General features: G+C 53.3%; 1 protein-coding gene across 4 annotated transcripts in view; it reads right to left on the bottom strand.

The window, feature by feature from the left end:
- cdc42bpb (CDC42 binding protein kinase beta (DMPK-like)) overlaps positions 1-11,738 on the bottom strand; it is a 14,362-nt gene extending 2,624 nt beyond the window's left edge. The window contains exons 1-32 of one of the 4 annotated variants that reach the window (XM_080491457.1): positions 11,431-11,738; positions 11,239-11,330; positions 11,067-11,150; positions 10,871-10,966; positions 10,536-10,684; positions 10,337-10,430; positions 9,169-9,369; positions 8,808-9,059; positions 8,497-8,731; positions 8,222-8,296; positions 7,672-7,805; positions 7,337-7,579; positions 7,150-7,260; positions 5,520-5,755; positions 4,584-4,674; positions 4,382-4,494; positions 4,173-4,275; positions 3,597-3,748; positions 3,411-3,502; positions 3,209-3,282; positions 3,023-3,103; positions 2,803-2,874; positions 2,614-2,719; positions 2,272-2,408; positions 2,018-2,172; positions 1,741-1,822; positions 1,397-1,601; positions 1,227-1,289; positions 883-1,124; positions 437-797; positions 242-339; positions 74-158 (exon numbers count right to left, since the gene is read on the bottom strand). In XM_080491457.1, coding sequence (XP_080347583.1) covers positions 74-158; positions 242-339; positions 437-797; positions 883-1,124; positions 1,227-1,289; positions 1,397-1,601; positions 1,741-1,822; positions 2,018-2,172; positions 2,272-2,408; positions 2,614-2,719; positions 2,803-2,874; positions 3,023-3,103; positions 3,209-3,282; positions 3,411-3,502; positions 3,597-3,748; positions 4,173-4,275; positions 4,382-4,494; positions 4,584-4,674; positions 5,520-5,755; positions 7,150-7,260; positions 7,337-7,579; positions 7,672-7,805; positions 8,222-8,296; positions 8,497-8,731; positions 8,808-9,059; positions 9,169-9,369; positions 10,337-10,430; positions 10,536-10,684; positions 10,871-10,966; positions 11,067-11,150; positions 11,239-11,330; positions 11,431-11,599 — 4,483 coding nt within the window. In that variant the 5' untranslated portion in view covers positions 11,600-11,738. The remainder of the gene's footprint in view (positions 1-73; positions 159-241; positions 340-436; positions 798-882; positions 1,125-1,226; positions 1,290-1,396; positions 1,602-1,740; positions 1,823-2,017; positions 2,173-2,271; positions 2,409-2,613; positions 2,720-2,802; positions 2,875-3,022; positions 3,104-3,208; positions 3,283-3,410; positions 3,503-3,596; positions 3,749-4,172; positions 4,276-4,381; positions 4,495-4,583; positions 4,675-5,519; positions 5,756-7,149; positions 7,261-7,336; positions 7,580-7,671; positions 7,806-8,221; positions 8,297-8,496; positions 8,732-8,807; positions 9,060-9,168; positions 9,370-10,336; positions 10,431-10,535; positions 10,685-10,870; positions 10,967-11,066; positions 11,151-11,238; positions 11,331-11,430) is intronic. The other 3 variants (XM_080491459.1, XM_080491458.1, XM_080491460.1) reach the window with 3 other exon arrangements.
- Positions 11,739-15,378: the final 3,640 nt, after the last annotated feature.

Genomic DNA, 15,378 nt, shown 5'->3' with positions numbered 1-15,378 from the left:
ACACACACACACACACGTAAGAAAATAGTCCAGCTGGACTCGGCGGAGTCGGGGGGACACGGTGAGCAGTTACCTGAGCAGCTGTTGCTAAAGTAGAGGAGACGAGGAGGTTCTGAACTCAGCAGGTTCAACGTCCCCTCAACATTCAGTGGACGGACCTGAGGACACAACACAGACACATTGACATGTTCCTGCACTCTGATTGGCTGCCACGGACTAGTGCCAAGAGCCGATTGGTTACCTTCCGGAGAGAGATGGTCTGGACCCAATCAGAGGTCTGAATGTCAAAGACGTCCAAACCGGACTCGCTGTAGACCGTCAAGTGTGTCGAGTTAGAGCCTGGAGGACACGACACAGACGAGTTAGAGCCTGGAGGACTAGGGTCAGAGCCCTCCGGCCCCTAACCCCGCCCTCAACTCCACCCCCAAGAACGTACAGCATGCGAGCGGCGCGCTCGGCCACATCAGTTCCTCAGTTCTGGACCGCCGTCCTTGTCCGTCCACGTAGACCCCCAGCTGACTGAAGACCAGCAGCAGCTCCCCAGACCCAGACCCAACCTCCACGGCGTGCAGGGCGTCCAGCGGCTGCTGGGCCAGGAAGGCCAGCGAGGGGTCCGCCGGACTAACCAGGGTAACGGGGGATGTCTCCCCCTGCAGGCCCAGCAGGGCAAAGCCAGACCGGTACCCCAGACACAGCCGGTCCCGGACCACCCCCATCCACTGGACCGGGCCCGGTGCTTGGACCTCCCACAGCTTCTTATGGTGCGGCCTGGTCCGGGTGATCTCATAGCACTGGACCTGGGGAGCAGAACCAGACCGTCAGGTCCGGGGTCTTCGGTGTGGGGGGGGTCCACCAGACCAAAAAAGCGGGGGGGTCTCTGACCTGACGCTTCACTGCGGCTAGCAGACAGGCTGGACCCCCGGGCCGGAGTGCCCCCGTGGTCAGGACTTGGCAGCCTCTGGTCTCCGTCAGCTTGATGTCGAAGGCCGGCTCCGCCCCCTCCAGCGCCCCCCAGGGGTGGAGGTGGACCTGACGGTTCCGACCACACAGCAGGACCACCAGCTTCTCCTTCGGAAGGAGCTGGACCTGGTGGACCTTCTTACAGTCCAGGGCCCGGACGATCACTGTGGGGGGGGGGGGGGGGGGGGGGGGGAACTAATTATTGAAAAGTAACTGGATCTACACCATGTACCTAACTGGAAGTATGTAACTGTAACTAAGTTCACCATCTCTGGTCAGCTCCACCACGAACAGCCCGTCTTCGGTTCCCATGACGACCGTCTCTCGATCTGTAGAGACACAGGAGACAGTTCTGAATGTGGGCGGGGTCAGGAGATGGTTCTGAATGTGGGCGGGGTCAGGTCACAGTCTGAACCGGTGTGACCCCGGTACTGACCCAGCACGGCGGCGGACAGCGTGCTCTTGATGAGCGGCAGCGAGGCATCGTAGACCTCCTGCAGGACGTGGACCTGCCGGTTCCTCAGCTGGTTCTGGTTCAGGAGGTTCTGCAAACCCTCCAGGATCCGGACCCACCTCCTCTTCTCAAGCTCGCTCTCCGCCAGAACCAGCAGGGACATGGTACCCAGCTGGGACCAGGTGACCTGCACACAACCGCAGGGTCAGGGGGGTCGTGGGAGGGTAACGAAGGGTCGGGATCAGGGGGTAAATTCAGGGTCAAGGGGAGTCATCAGGGTCAGTGATTAGGGTAAGGGGGCGGGATCAGGGTCAGAGGTCACCTACCTTAAAGATACAGGGAACGTCCTTCCTGCTGGCGTGAATCACATCGGAGGCCAAAACCGAGCTGACAGACAAATCCTCGTCCCTGAGGGAGACACCGTGAGACAACTGAACCCCCATGAGATAACTGACCCCCCCGTGAGACAACCGACCCCCCATGAGACAACCGACCCCCCATGAGACAACTGATCCCCTATGACACATGGTCCAGGTCTCAGGTCTGGTCCAGGTCAGGTCCTGAAAGTCCAGGGAGCCTAGGGACTCCAGAGTGCAGGTCTACCTGAGGTCCAGGACCATGCTGGTCCCCGCTCCGGGTCCTGGTCCGGGTCCTGGTCCTGGTTTTCCTTCGGGGACGTCGAAGAGAAAAAGTTTACAATCGGAGACGACGGCGAAAACTTTCTGCCAGCCCTTCTTCACCCCGCTGGGCCTCGGAACCTGAGGGGGAGAGGGGGGGGGGGGGGGGTCAGTACCCGGTCTGGACAGGCCCCTCCCACCCTGGTGTAGCCCCTCCAACCCTGATGTAGCCCCTCCCACCCTGACGTAGCCCTTGTAGGCGGTGCCGATTCCTCTCTGGACGTCCACGCCCTGCGGCCTCTTGGCCTGCTCCGCTGCGATTGGACAGATCTGGGGGGCGTGGCCTTTGCAGGACACGTGGCAGACGAAGGAGCAGACTGAGGACGAGGAGAGGAAGAGGAGACGGATGTCAGAGTAAGGTGGTCAAGGTCAGAGGTCAAGGACAGCAGCAGCAGCAGCAGCCGCCGCAGCAGCAGCAGCAGCAGCCGCAGCCGCAGCCGCAGCCGCAGCCGCAGCCGCAGCAGCCGCAGCAGCAGCAGCCGCAGCAGCAGCAGCCGCAGCAGCAGTGAATTGGTTGGCTACCTTCACAGGAGAACCCCTGCCGGGTGAGTCCGACCATCAGAGAGCTGCAGTGAGAACATTGAGTCGGACTGGAGAAACTCTTCATGACCAGCTGGTGGGACCGAGGCTGAAACACATGAGGGTCATCACACACAGCCGGCACAGAACTACACGCTACACACACTGTACACACTACACACTCTTTGGTACCTTTGGTGTGTTGAGCACTGAGCTGGGCTGAGTGGGGGAGGGGCAGACGGGGAGTGACGGAGCTTTAAACTCCTGAGGACAGAAAACCACCAGAATGAGACTTGAGACGCTCGGACCGACAGGAGACACTCGGACAAACACTCGGACCGACAGGAGACACTCGGACAAACACTCAGACCGACAGGAGACACTCGGACTGACGGGAAACACCATTTCTGACCTCGTGTTCAGAAGCAGCAGACGGCGACGGCGATGGTGACGTCGTGTTCGACTTCAGGGGGGCGGAGTCTATGTCTGCCGCCTGCATGACAAGAGAAATGAGTCATCATATGTTCCTGGCTGTGATTGGAGGAGAGTGTGTGACCTCCAATGAGGAGGCGGAGCCATGGTGTGGGTGGGGCCTCACCCTGAAGTTCAGGTCTACAGGAGACGTGTTGAAGTACTCGAAGATCGAGTCCTGGAAGTCCGGAAGCTTCAGACCTGCAGGACCAGAAGACCAAGAGACCACATGAACCCAGACCAGTCTGACTCTGACCCCCCTGGGACCAACCTTACTCCTCGGACCTGGTCAGACCTGGAGGACAGGAAACAGGTGAGGTGATCCTTACCTGAACGAGACCGGTTCTCCTCCACCTCCTTCTTCAGAGTCTCCACCTGCTGCTCCATCTGGTGACTTCGCTGCTCCCAGTTCGTCAGCTTCCTGCAGGGAGACAGGTGAGACAGGTAAGAAGCAGGTGAGACAGGTGAGAAACCGGTGAGACAGACAGGTGAGAAACAGGGAGTCGACCTCTGACCTCTCCAGCCCCAGGTTGACCTCCTGGACTCTCCTCAGCTCTTCCTGCAGCAGCTGCTTGGCTCGGAGCTCCGCCTCCAGAGCAGACTGAAGCTCCAGACGAGCAGACATGTCCACCTTCTGACTGCGGCGCAGCTTCCACAGGGGGTCCTGCTGGGAGGGGGGAGGGGGAGGGGGGAGGGGGAGGGGGGAGGGGTTACAGCACATCGGCCCTCTCCATGATGTCATCATCACCCACCTCTCTACCTTTAACCCCACCACCCTCTCTATGATGTCATCATCACCCACCTCTCTACCTTTAACCCCACCACCCTCTCTATGATGTCATCATCACCCACCTCTCTACCTTTAACCCCACCACCCTCTCCATGATGTCATCATCACCCACCTCTCTACCTTTAACCCCACCACCCTCTCCATGATGTCACTTAAAAACAACAATGATACTCGTCGCCTTAAAGCGGCCAGCTGGCGGATTTCTCCAACACTTCTCTGTTTTTGGTGTGTTTGGTGAGCCACAGCGCCCCCTGAAGGCCTGGCATATGTACTACATGGTGGCAGTGAGTGCATGTGTTACCGTGGTTCTTCCCAGATTGCAGCTCCGCAGAGTTTCCAGTTCCTCCGTCATCTTTGTTGCCAGAGCCTGAAGGTAACCTCGAGCATCCTTCTCATCACTGACCCTAACACACACACACACACACACACACACACACACACACACACACACCAGAGTCAGACCGTGTCCCCCCTCACCATGCCGCTCCTCCAATGCCCTCCCCTGCTCACCACTGGATGATCTCAGAGATTTGAGCCTCCCAGTGAGCCACGCCCTCTTTCTGCTGAAGCTCCGCCTCCAGCTGTTGGTTCTGAATGGTCAGGGAGTCGACCAGGGAGAGCAGCTGTGTGTGTGTGGGGGGGAGATGGGGTACACAGTCATTGAAGGGGTCCAGTCGGTTGGGGGGTGGGGTGGGGGTCCAATATTTCTCACCTTGTCACTTTCTGTCGTCAGTTTTCGATTTTCTTCCATCTGAAGCTTTTTGTCTCGATCCTGGTTTTCTGATTCATCCAACATAGACTGTCTGCAACACATTCAGTACAAACCGTAAACACACAAAGTACACACAGTTGTACCCCCAGGTGTGTACTCCAGGAAGGACGTTGAACAAACTCTCCTGAACTCTGAGTCGACCCACTGGGAGATGAAACAGAGTTACGCACCTGAACCACCACATTATGGAGCCCCGACACCACCAGTCACTATGGCAACAGACTAAAAACCCAATTCTTTCACAGTAAAAGTCCCAGCGCTGCAGCAGCGGAGGAGAAAGACGGGCTGGGGGGGAAGTTGCTGCCAGAGTCAGACTTTTAGTTTGAACGATCTATTAATTCTATTCTATCAATTAATTATTAACATTTAACTCAGAACGGCAGCAGAGAGGTAGAAATAATAAATAGCTGTAAAATCTGAATTTTATTTAGGCACAATCCAACAGGAGGACGGCAACTTGGAAGAGGCTGAACACGAAATTTAAACATGGTGACAGCTTGCAGGTTCTGTTCAGTCTGTTACCATGGTGACAGCTGGCAGGTTCTGTTCAGTCTGTTACCATGGTGACAGACAGCAAGTTCTGTTCAGTCTGTTACCATGGTGACAGACAGCCGATTCTCTTCAGTCTGTTACCACGGTGACAGACAGCAGGTTCTCTTCAGTCTGTTACCATGGTAACTGACTCTCGTTCTGGAATGGAGAACTCAGAGTTTCCCTTATCTCCAGATAAACACACTGAGTTTTACCACAACACCCTTTCTGGAATACCCACTGTACACACTGTACACCCACACTGTACACACTGTACACCCACACTGTACACACTGTAAACCCACACTGTACACACACTGTACACACACTGGGACCACGACTCACCTGTCCCTCCGGGCCTGGTCCAGCTGGTCCCGGAGCAGCAGCAGGTCCTGGTTGGTGGACAGCTGGACCTGCTGGACCTGCTGCAGGTCTTGGCGGACTTTTTTGAGCTCGGTCTTGTGGGTGGAGTCTCTCCTCTGAAGCTCCGCCTCGTAGAACTGGACCTTCTGGTCCAGCTCCGCCCGCAGGCGGTCCAGGTCCGGCTGGGACTCGCTGGGCCCGGTGGCGGTTCCGCTACCCTGCAGAGACCAGGACCAAGACCAGGATGAGGAAGTGTTTGAGGTTGGGCTCTTACATTCAGAATAGATAATATTCAGCACATATTTTATAGATGCTTTTGTTTTGTTGAGAGACAGGAAGTGCAGTTCGGCTGCCCAGTCCAGCATGAAGCAGCTTCTACTTTACGTCACACATCAGAGGTCATCTCAGGGTTCTTCTGAAGTGTAAAATCTACTTATAGCATCATTTCACTCACTTCCTGGCTCTTCTGTTCCACCATCGCTCATAAATGGGAAAAAGACTTAAACTATCAATATACTGAGGATGAGCGGCAAACATCCACACACCTGATCAGGTCCATAACTACTACTACTACTACTAGTACTCAGTAGAAGATACTTCACAGGCTGCATATTATCATTTTAAACCAGACTGATCACTCCTTTCACCTCTGTGCACCAAGTGCTACTTGGACAGGCCGACATACTTCTACTACTTCTGGGAATGTAAACTCATTTCTAGAATTTGGCCATTTACTTCAAAAGACGTCAGCGGGATATTAAAAAAAGAAAATGAAGAAAGACTCTGGGGTTTTTCCTTCTAGGCCTTCCGTCTAGAGACTCACGGCTTTTTATAGCCTCGTTTCCACTGCGCAGAATGCGACGGGACGGAACAGCAAAGCGAACCCGGACCCAAACCTGCTGCACATTCCCACCGCAGAGAGTACGGCCAATATGTAGGCGGGGTCGTGAGCGCCGCCGGTCGGCAGGTGACGTTATTATGCAACAAGTAGTGCCAGCTGGGGGCGGGGCCCGACAAAGTGGAGCATGTAAACAACAACAGAGGACTCATATTGTTGATGAGATATGAAGTCACTGACCAATCAGCAGACGGCGGCGTTTTGCGCCTCCTTAGTGCCGGGTACCCCAACGGAAGGGTGGGGAAAAACTGTGACCCTTTGGTACCGTTTTTTCAGTACCATCCACAACTTTTGCAGTGGGGAGGCATGAAAACTTGAACCGAGCCGAACCGAACCGAACCGGCACGACCTGCGCAAACGAGGCTAAAGCTGCAGAAGTGTATTTTGCTAAACTGGATCAAAACGCTGCCACCTAGTGTCACTCTTTGGTACAGGGAGACCTTCAATATCCTCCCTCATGAAAGGCTACAAGATGCGGTAAAGACCAATTATTTCCTTTTGGACCCATTTCCGAATTTACATACCGGGCCAATCAGAAGACGGCTGCGTTGTAGCTCCGCCTCTTTATGGAACCAGTACCGATGTATTAGCTACCTCGACGGAGGGCTTTACCGGAAATGGTAACTATTGGTAACGGTACCGTCGGTACCATTCACAACTTTAGTCAGTGGAGACACACGAGCACCTGAACCGTACTGAACTGTGACTTCTGACCTTTAGGCTCTGGAGCTCCGCGTCAAGCTTCCTGGTCTGGACCTCACTGGTCTCCCTTAGCTTCCTCTCCCTCAAGACCTCCGCCTGGACCGTATCCAGCCGGGCCTCCATCTGCAACAGAGACAGGACCAGGATCAGGGTCAGGACCGGATTCAGACCCAGACTCTGTGGGTCTTGACAAACTCACCTCCCTGCAGTTCTCCTCGGTCCTGCGGGCCTCCTGCCGGCTGGCCTGGGCACTCTGGACCAGGACCTGGTTCTGGTCCTGCTGGTCCCTCAGCTGGCGGCTCAGCTTCTGTTTGTCGGACCTCAGCTGTTCCAGATTTTCCGACAGGTCCGAGAACTCCTGCAGGGCCCGTCTCTTCTGGGACTGGACCTCCTTCAGCTCCCGGGTCTGAGTCCGGAGGCGGTCCAGAGAGTCCTTCAGCTGCTGCTCCAGACAAGACAGTCAGTGAGTCCGGGTGGAACCGGGTCAGACAGAATGAGACCAGGTCAGACGGTTCCAGACCAGGACCGGCTCACCTGGTGGGCGTCGTCCTTCTCCTGCTGCAGCGTCGTCACTTGTTTCTCCAGTAACTTGGTTTTGGAGGCGGAGCTTTGATGGTCCTGCCTGAGAGAGACCGCCTCATCCAGCTGCTGCTCCAGCCTATCAGAGGCTGCCACATCACAGGGGGCGGAGTCAACAGAGTGTCATGTCACAGGGGGGCGGAGTCAACAGCTGTGATGTTACAATCTTAACGAGCATTACTAGCAGGTGAACCTGGGCTCAAACAGGACTGTATGTAGGATTACCACTCACTGACTAGTCCTCCAACTAACTAGCCATCTTACCAACTCGCCCTCTAACTAACTGGTCCTCTAACAAACTAGACTACTAGTTCTCTAACTAGTCATCCAACTAACTACTTATATAACTAGTCCTCCAACTAACTAACTAACTAGTCCTCCAACTCACTAGTCCTCTAATCCTCTAACAAACTAGAGACAATCTAGTCATCTAACTACTAACTAACAAGTCATCTAACTCGTCTTCTAGCTAACTAGTCTAACTTGTTGCACTGCTGCTCTTTACCTGCCAACTTCTTCTTGAGCCGTTCGATCTCCTCGTTCAGCTTCTTCACCTCCTGGGGGGCTGCTGCTGCTGCTGCTGCACACACAGTGACACACACAGTGACACACACAGTGACACACACACACACACACACACACACACAGTGACACACACAGTGACACACACAGTGACACACACACACACACACACACACACACAGTGACACACACAGTGTCACACACAGTGTCACACACACACAGTGACACACACACACAGTGACACACACACACACCCACCCTGTAGTTTCCGGTGCAGCTCCCGGTTCTCTTGCTCCAGCCGGTGGATCCTCTTTTCAAATACCTCCTGTCCTCCCCCGGCCCCTCCCCCTTCCTCCTCGGCTCCTCCCTCCTCCTTCCCGGCCCCTCCCTCCTCGCCAAGGTGGGAGGAGCAGCTGTTTTTGGTGAAGGTGAAGCCCACGAAGGGAAGGTGCTGCCCGGTGAAGCCGGAGTGAGACAGAGGTGCAGAGACTTCCTGCAGGACACCGGGGTCAGAGGTTACCGGGGTCAGAGGTTACCGGGGGTCAGAGGTCACCGGGGGTCAGACTCACCGGGTTCTTCAGGACGACGTCGTCATCCACGTCGAAGTTGGACGTGTCGGTGGGCGAGGACACGTCGGGGACGTATGGGGCCTCGGCAGACCGGATGTGGTCCCAGTCGATCCCGGAGAAGAAGGGGTGACTCTTGAAGTCCGAGATCCCGTTCAGGCCCAGGCGGCGGTCCGGGGAGCACAGCAGGTTCTGGATCAGATCTCTGGCCTCCGGGGACACGTCACTCACATGGGAGGGGAACTGGAATCGCTCCTGAGACCAGGACCAAGACCAGAGATCAGGATGAGATTAAGAGACCTCTAGTTTGAGACGGACAGACGGCTTGCAGAGTAATGAGATTACTGCGGCTCGGCCCTCTGACCTGGTGGTTCATGATCTTCCCGTAGGTCTCCACCAGGGACTCGGCATAGAAGGGGGTCTCGCCGAAGAGCATCTCGTAGATGCAGACCCCCAGAGACCACCAGTCGCACTCCGGCCCGTAGCGGCCCTGCCCGTCCTCCATGGCCTGCAGGATCTCCGGCGAGATGTAGTCCGGGGTCCCGACCGCCACCGAGGACTGGACCTGGACCCGGAACACAACCAGAGTTGGACTGAAGCCTTGGAAACATGCAGCCGCTTGTTTGTTTGTTTGCTTGTTTGTTTGTTTGTTTGTGACTCTGGACGTCCATTTTGTGTGAATAAAATCACATCAACCATTTGACACTGAAACCTTTGTGACTTTCTGAGAGACAAACTGAGACGTGGGAGGACAGACGCTTTTAAAAAAAATCTCAAAGAGACAAACCTCAACGCAAAGAGGAGGAAGAAGAAGAGGAGGAGGAGGAGGAGGGGGAGGAGGAGGGCTCAGTTATGACGTCACAGGAGGTTTAACTCCTTTAACTGACTCCTGTTACATTAACCAATTTAAGTAACCTACTTTACAACCAACCAGTCACATGATCTGAACTCACTGGTTCAGTAGGGAACTCATTCACTACTTAACCAGCTAACAAGTTAATTAGTTCACTAGTTAACTGGTTAGTTGACAAGTTGTGATCTGAACTCACTGGTTAAAACAGTTAATGAGTTAACTGGCGAATGGTAATGTAAACTTGATAACTGGTTAACGATTTCACTAGTTAACTTGTTAAATGGTTAACTAGCTTACAACCAACCAGTCACATGATCTGAACTCGCTAGTTAAGTACTGAACTAGTTCACTACTTAAACAGTTAACAAGTTAATTAGTTCCCTAGTTAACTAGCTTACAAACAACAAGCTAGTTTACTACCAACTCGTCACATGATCTGAACCCGCTGGTTAACTAGTGAATTAGTTCAATAGCTAACCAGTTAACAAGTTTACAACCAGCCAGTCACATGATCTGAACTTACTGGTTAACCAGTTCACTTGTCAACTGGTTTACTAGTTTACAACCAACAAGCTACTTTACAACGAACCAGTCACATGATCTGAACCCACTGGTTAACTAGTGAACCAGTCACCAATTGAACTAGTTCATTCAAGTTAACTAGTTAACTACTCGTTACCGTTCTGTCCTCCATCATGCGCAGACAGGAGCCGAAGTCCGCCAGGCGGATGTGTCCGTTCACGTCCAGCAGGACGTTGTCCGGTTTGATGTCCCTGTAGAACGGAGGAAAACCAGGTCAGAACCAGGACCTTACCCGGGTCAGAACCAGAACCAGGATCAGGACCACAATCTGATCAGAACCAGATCCAGGTCAGTACCTGTGCACGTAGTGCTGCTGGTGGACCGAGCTGATGGCCAGAACCATCTCAGCCACGTAGAACCGGGCCATGTCCTCCGGCAGACGGTCCTCAAACTTACTGAGCAGCGTCAGCAGGTCTCCGCCCACGTAGTAATCCATTACTAGGTACTGCAGGAGTAATCAGATTACTGTCAGCACTCCACTGCAGCTCCATCAACCAGGAAGTTCATCTCATGCTAACCAGGAAGTGATTGCTCACTAACCAGGCAGCTAACCACTCACTAACCAGGAAGTGATTGCTCACTAACCAGGCAGCTAACCACTCACTAACCAGGCAGCTAACCACTCACTAACCAGGAAGTTGTCGTCCTGGAATGCGTAGTGCAGCGTCGTGATCCACTGACCGTCTCCGTTCACCAACATGTCTCGCTCCTCACGGAAACACGCCGTCTGCAGACGACACGTTAACGTTAACAACACGTGTCGTCAACGACACATTAACGACATGTTAACGTGATGATGAAGATGAAGATGATGATGAAGATGTCACCTCGGCTCTCTTCAGCATCTCCCACTTGTTGAGGATCTTCATGGCGTAAACCTGCTCAGTGTTCTTCATCTTCACCACGGCAACCTGGAACACACCACGCCACACCAGGACCAGGTCAGACCAGAAAGAGGAGGAGGAGGAAGAGGAGGAAGAAGAGGAAGAGGAGTGTCACCTCTCCAAACGCTCCTCTTCCGATCACTTTCAGGATCTCGAAATCTTCTTTGTGCAGACGAAGAGTCTTCAGAGTGGAAGCGAACGGTTTGACTGTGGAGACAGAGGCAACCGTCAAACAGCAACAGCAACTGTCAACAGCAACAAACAACATCAAGCACCAACAAGTGACCCCGATCCTCCTCCTCCTCACCCCAGTTCAGGAAGTGGGCGACGTGTCTCTCCCTCCTCAGCGGGCTCTGAGAAACCTCCGTGTGGACGCAGACCAGCAGGTCGAGCAGAGCCTCCATGTTCAGGCCTCCCGCCGCCTTCCGCTGCTGCAGCAGCTGCTCGAGCCGCTGCAGGCGGGCCTGAGCCGCCATGCTGCTCCGCCGGGGTCGGTGCTGCTCCGCCGGGGTCGGTGCTCCTCCGCCGGGGTCGGTGCTGCTCCGCCGGGGTCGGTCCTCCTCCGCCGGGGTCGGTGCTCCTCCGCCGGCTTCCTGTCGCCGCTCCTCCCGCTGCTAGCTCGTTAGCTCCGGGAGCCCGTCCCCGGCATCTGGAGCCTTCTGACCGGGAGTCAGGCCCGGTATCTGGTGCCTGGCTGACCGGGAGTCAGGCCCGGAGGCCCGGCAGCTCGGAGCCTTTAATCCGATCAATCTGGACGCTGCTCTCGGTCTCTCTCGGGAGGAGCAGCCCGACCATCGACTCTCCGGTCGGCCGCTCGGTGTGTCGGCACACTGCCCGGACCGGAAGCTCTGGGACCGCCTCGCCTCGGCTCGGCTCGGGAGGTCAGTGAGCACCGGGAGGCCGAACACCGCGCAGTCACAGCCGGGTTTCTAGGCGTTAGAGTCCGCTCCCGGTGAATTCCCCTCCCGGTAAATTCAGTTCCGGTGAGTCCGGTTCCGGCGTATCCGCTCCCGGTTTGTCCGGTGCCGGTGGGAATACGTCTGGATCCAGGAAGATAGACCGGAAGGCACGCAGATCCTTCACAATAAAAGTCTTCTCCTTCATAATAAGTCTCTTTGGAAGTTAAAACACATTAAAAAACAATGTTTTTTTGCGTGTCAGGTCTGATACTGGTATTGCTGATAATAATAATAATAATGATATTAATGATAATAACCTTAACCCTAATTATTATTATTATTATTAGTAGTAGTAGTATTACAACAATAATACTATTAGTAGTAGTAGTATTATTACAACAATAATACTATTAGTAGTAGTACTTGTATTATTACAACAATAACAAGAGCGATCAAAGATTTCTGACATCCACCAAAGGTTGACTTGGACTTCCGGATCACCTCCAAAATAAAACTGAATCTTCCAGGGCCTCATATCTACCTGCGGTGAAGATTTCAACAAAATCTGTGCCGTAGTTCTGATGTAATCTCGCTAACAGACATACAGACAGACAAATATACACCAATGATTCCATTACATCCTTGGTGGATGTAATCATATATTTTATTTGTATTGCACTTTACATTTGTAAATATCAAAGTGCTAAAGCAAAAATAATAAACAAAAAACTGCAATAAAAGTCCCTTCGGGTTTTGAAACGGGAACGTTTTGAGTCTCTTTTGATAAGAATCAGCCGTCTGTGGCGCCCTCTGGTGGTCAGGAGCTGAATTCCACAGGTGGGGAGCCGCAGACACAGGAGACACAGGTTTGGTGGACATCTCAGCGGAGACCGAGAAAGTACAGTTTTGTCTCTTTATTAAATGTATAAGGTAAATATTTCCACAGGGACTGTGAAAACTCTGGAGTTGGAGGCGGTGGGTGACGAGATACTGATCAAGCCAGTTTCAAAAATGTCGCCTGCTGTCAAAAATCAAAGTATGCAGTGTACTATGTCCGCTAACTGATTTCAAAATAAAACCCCCAATCACGTCACCATGAATCCTTGAGAACTTTTTTAAAGAATGACTTATTCAAGCTAAAAACTACAACTACGAGTCAAATAATGTATGGGTGAAAATAAACTATCCCTTTTGAATATATTACGTCAAACTTATATTTTTACAAGATGATGTTGTATTTCAAAATAAACCCATTTGCAGAAAACTTATTGATTTAGTCACCCATCCCAGGATACCGCTCAGTTAATGTTAGGGAATTCTGATGTGTCAGATCGGAATTCAAAATAAAACACATCCCTCCCACACCTGTTCACAGGCATCAGCGCCTCATTGGACGGATTCTGTATCGGATCCCCTTGATATGGACTCTGGAGAAGAACGGAGGGCTGTGATTGGTGGAGGTGTCATGGAGGCGGAGTCCTGCCAGGCTGCGTCTGATGGAGCGAACGTCAGCTGCCGATAGGCCGCTTTTCAGAGACAACATGGCCGACAGGTGGGCGTCGCTGAGGGAGTGAGAGGAGAGAAAACACTTCCATCCTCAGGTCGGAGTAGTTGTGGGTTGCGTGGGGCAGTTAGCTGAGGTCAGGTGGGGCAGTTAGCTGAGGTCAGGGTAGTTGTGGTTCGGGTGGGGCAGTTAGCTGAGGTCGGCTGGGGCAGTTACCTGAGGTCAGGTGGGACAGTTACCTGAGGTCAGGGTAGTTGTGGGTTGGGTGGGGCAGTTAGCTGAGGTGGGGTTGGGCAGTTACCTGAGGTCAGGTGGGACAGTTACCTGAAGTCAGGGTAGTTGTGGGTCGGGTGGGGCAGTTAGCTGAGGTGGAGTTGGGCAGATACCTGAGGTCGTGGTAGTTGTGCATCAGGGTCATGACCTCCACCTTGATACTTTCTGGATCCTGAAGACGGAGAATTTCAGCGACGCGGCAGAGAATCAAACTCAACCAGGAACCTCCACCTTCCTGCAACACACGCCTCCGTCAGTACTGCGGTACAGTCACACACCCCCGTCAGTACTGCGGTACAGTCACACACCCCCGTCAGTACTGCGGTACAGTCACACACCTCCGTCAGTACTGCGGTACAGTCACACGCCTCCGTCAGTACTGCGGTACAGTCACACCCCCCCGTCAGTACTGTGGTACAGTCACACGCCCCCGTCAGTACTGCGGTACAGTCACACGCCTCCGTCAGTACTGCGGTACAGTCACACACCCCCGTCAGTACTGCGGTACAGTCACACGCCTCCGTCAGTACTGCGGTACAGACGCTCTCCATCCAATGTGTGTGTTTGTGTGAGCATGCACGCGGGCGTGCACGTGTCGTACCTCCCCGGTGAAGAAGCTGTCAATCATCCGGGCGTCGTGAATCATCCTGGAAGCTCCGCCCACCTGCTGCTCTCCATTGTTCACCTTCATCTTCAGAGTCTTCTTCACATAGTGAACAACTACGTCCCGATGGAGGAGGTCCAGCACTACCTGCAACCGCAGTTGCTTTCAGACTGACGTACAGGTGGAGGTTCTGACGCACAGACAGGTGGCGCTGTCTCACCTCCCTGCAGGCTGGTTTCAGGTCACTCAGGTCGGGAAGGTTTTCGTTGACGAACTCCAACAAACAGTTGACGACAGGAAGTGAACCGTCAACCCACCGCGGCGTCCAGAGCGGCTGCAAGCTCTCCTGAAAGCGCCACACAACCGACCGAGTCCAGTGACCTGACTGACGTAGTTCACTCAGTGGCCTGACGGAGGCGGTGTGGTACCTTGAGTTGGCGCTGGACAGGACAGGTGAGACTCCAGTACTCAGAATCCCTCAGGACAGACAGTTTGTTCATGCAGTGGACTTTCTGTTCCTCGGAGAGACTCGCTGATCCTGTGACGTAATCCCTGAGGACAGACGGTCAATCAGCAGCGGGCACTCTCCACACATCATACACACGTTATACACACATCATACACACGTTATACACACGTTATACACACATTATACACATCATACACACTTTATACACACATTATACACATCATACACACGTTATACACACGTTATACACACATCACACACGTTATACACACATTATACACGTCATACACACATTATACACACATCACACACGTTATACACACATATACACACATCATACACATGTTATACACACACGTTATACACATCATACACACATTATACACATCACATACACGTTATACACACATTATACACATCATACACACTTTATACACACATTATACACATCATACACACGTTATACACACGTTATACACACATCACACACATTATACACACATCAC

The sequence above is a fragment of the Lipophrys pholis genome, assembly GCF_963383615.2.
Source record: "Lipophrys pholis genome assembly, chromosome: 21".
In the NCBI taxonomy this organism is placed as follows: domain Eukaryota; kingdom Metazoa; phylum Chordata; class Actinopteri; order Blenniiformes; family Blenniidae; genus Lipophrys; species Lipophrys pholis.
This window is presented reverse-complemented; position numbering and strand designations above follow the sequence as displayed.